Source organism: Parus major, chromosome 1A (genome assembly GCF_001522545.3).
Source record: "Parus major isolate Abel chromosome 1A, Parus_major1.1, whole genome shotgun sequence".
Taxonomy (NCBI): Eukaryota; Metazoa; Chordata; class Aves; order Passeriformes; family Paridae; genus Parus; species Parus major.
The window spans coordinates 31,295,231-31,295,837 of NC_031773.1; the positions used below are offsets into that span (position 1 = coordinate 31,295,231).

At 62.6% G+C, this 607-nt stretch overlaps 1 protein-coding gene across 1 annotated transcript in view; it reads left to right on the forward strand.

Moving 5' to 3' along the window:
- Positions 1-424: 424 nt before the first annotated feature.
- The window catches only part of RXYLT1 (ribitol xylosyltransferase 1), an 18,250-nt gene continuing 18,067 nt past the window's right edge, over positions 425-607 (forward strand). Inside the window, exon 1 of the mRNA XM_015629270.2 lies at positions 425-598. Coding sequence (XP_015484756.1) covers positions 457-598 — 142 coding nt within the window. The 5' untranslated portion in view covers positions 425-456. The remainder of the gene's footprint in view (positions 599-607) is intronic.

Sequence of the window (607 nt, forward strand, 5' to 3'; positions counted from 1 at the left end):
TGCATTACAATCTATACTTTTCTAGACTTTCTCCTTTGGGTAGGTGAAGGTCACTGTGCTTTTGGCTACAATTAGGGTCACGGTGTTTGTCTACAGGCAGAGGCTGTAGACGAACACCATGTCTAAAGGTAGAGGCTTTACAGAAGCTGTAGCGCCTAGCCTTAAGGACTCGTGGATAGTCATTCTATTTTTCTCTGGATCGTGAGTGACTGACCTATGCAGGCTTTCCCCGTTATAATAAAATTCCCATAATCTGACTGTGCTGTTCATCTATCCGTGTTCAGCCTGGTTACAGCTGTGCCGGCAGCACCCGGGGAGCTGCGGCCGGGCAATGCCGTGGCACCGGCGGCTCGGAGCCTCCTCGGCGGCGAGCACGGCCCAGGCCGGCGGGCGGAGTCTGCTCCCGCCACCGCCTCCCGGCGCCGCCCGCCGGGCCTTCCGCCCACGCCGGGCGGGATGCGGGCCGCTCGCAGGCGGCTCTGCTCCGCCCTGATCGTCGCGTACGGCCTCTTCTCCCTCTACGCGGCCTACACCGTGTTCTTGCGGCCGCGCCGCCCGGCCGCCCCTCGCCCGCACCGGGACCGCCGTGGCCCTCGAGGTGAGCGCG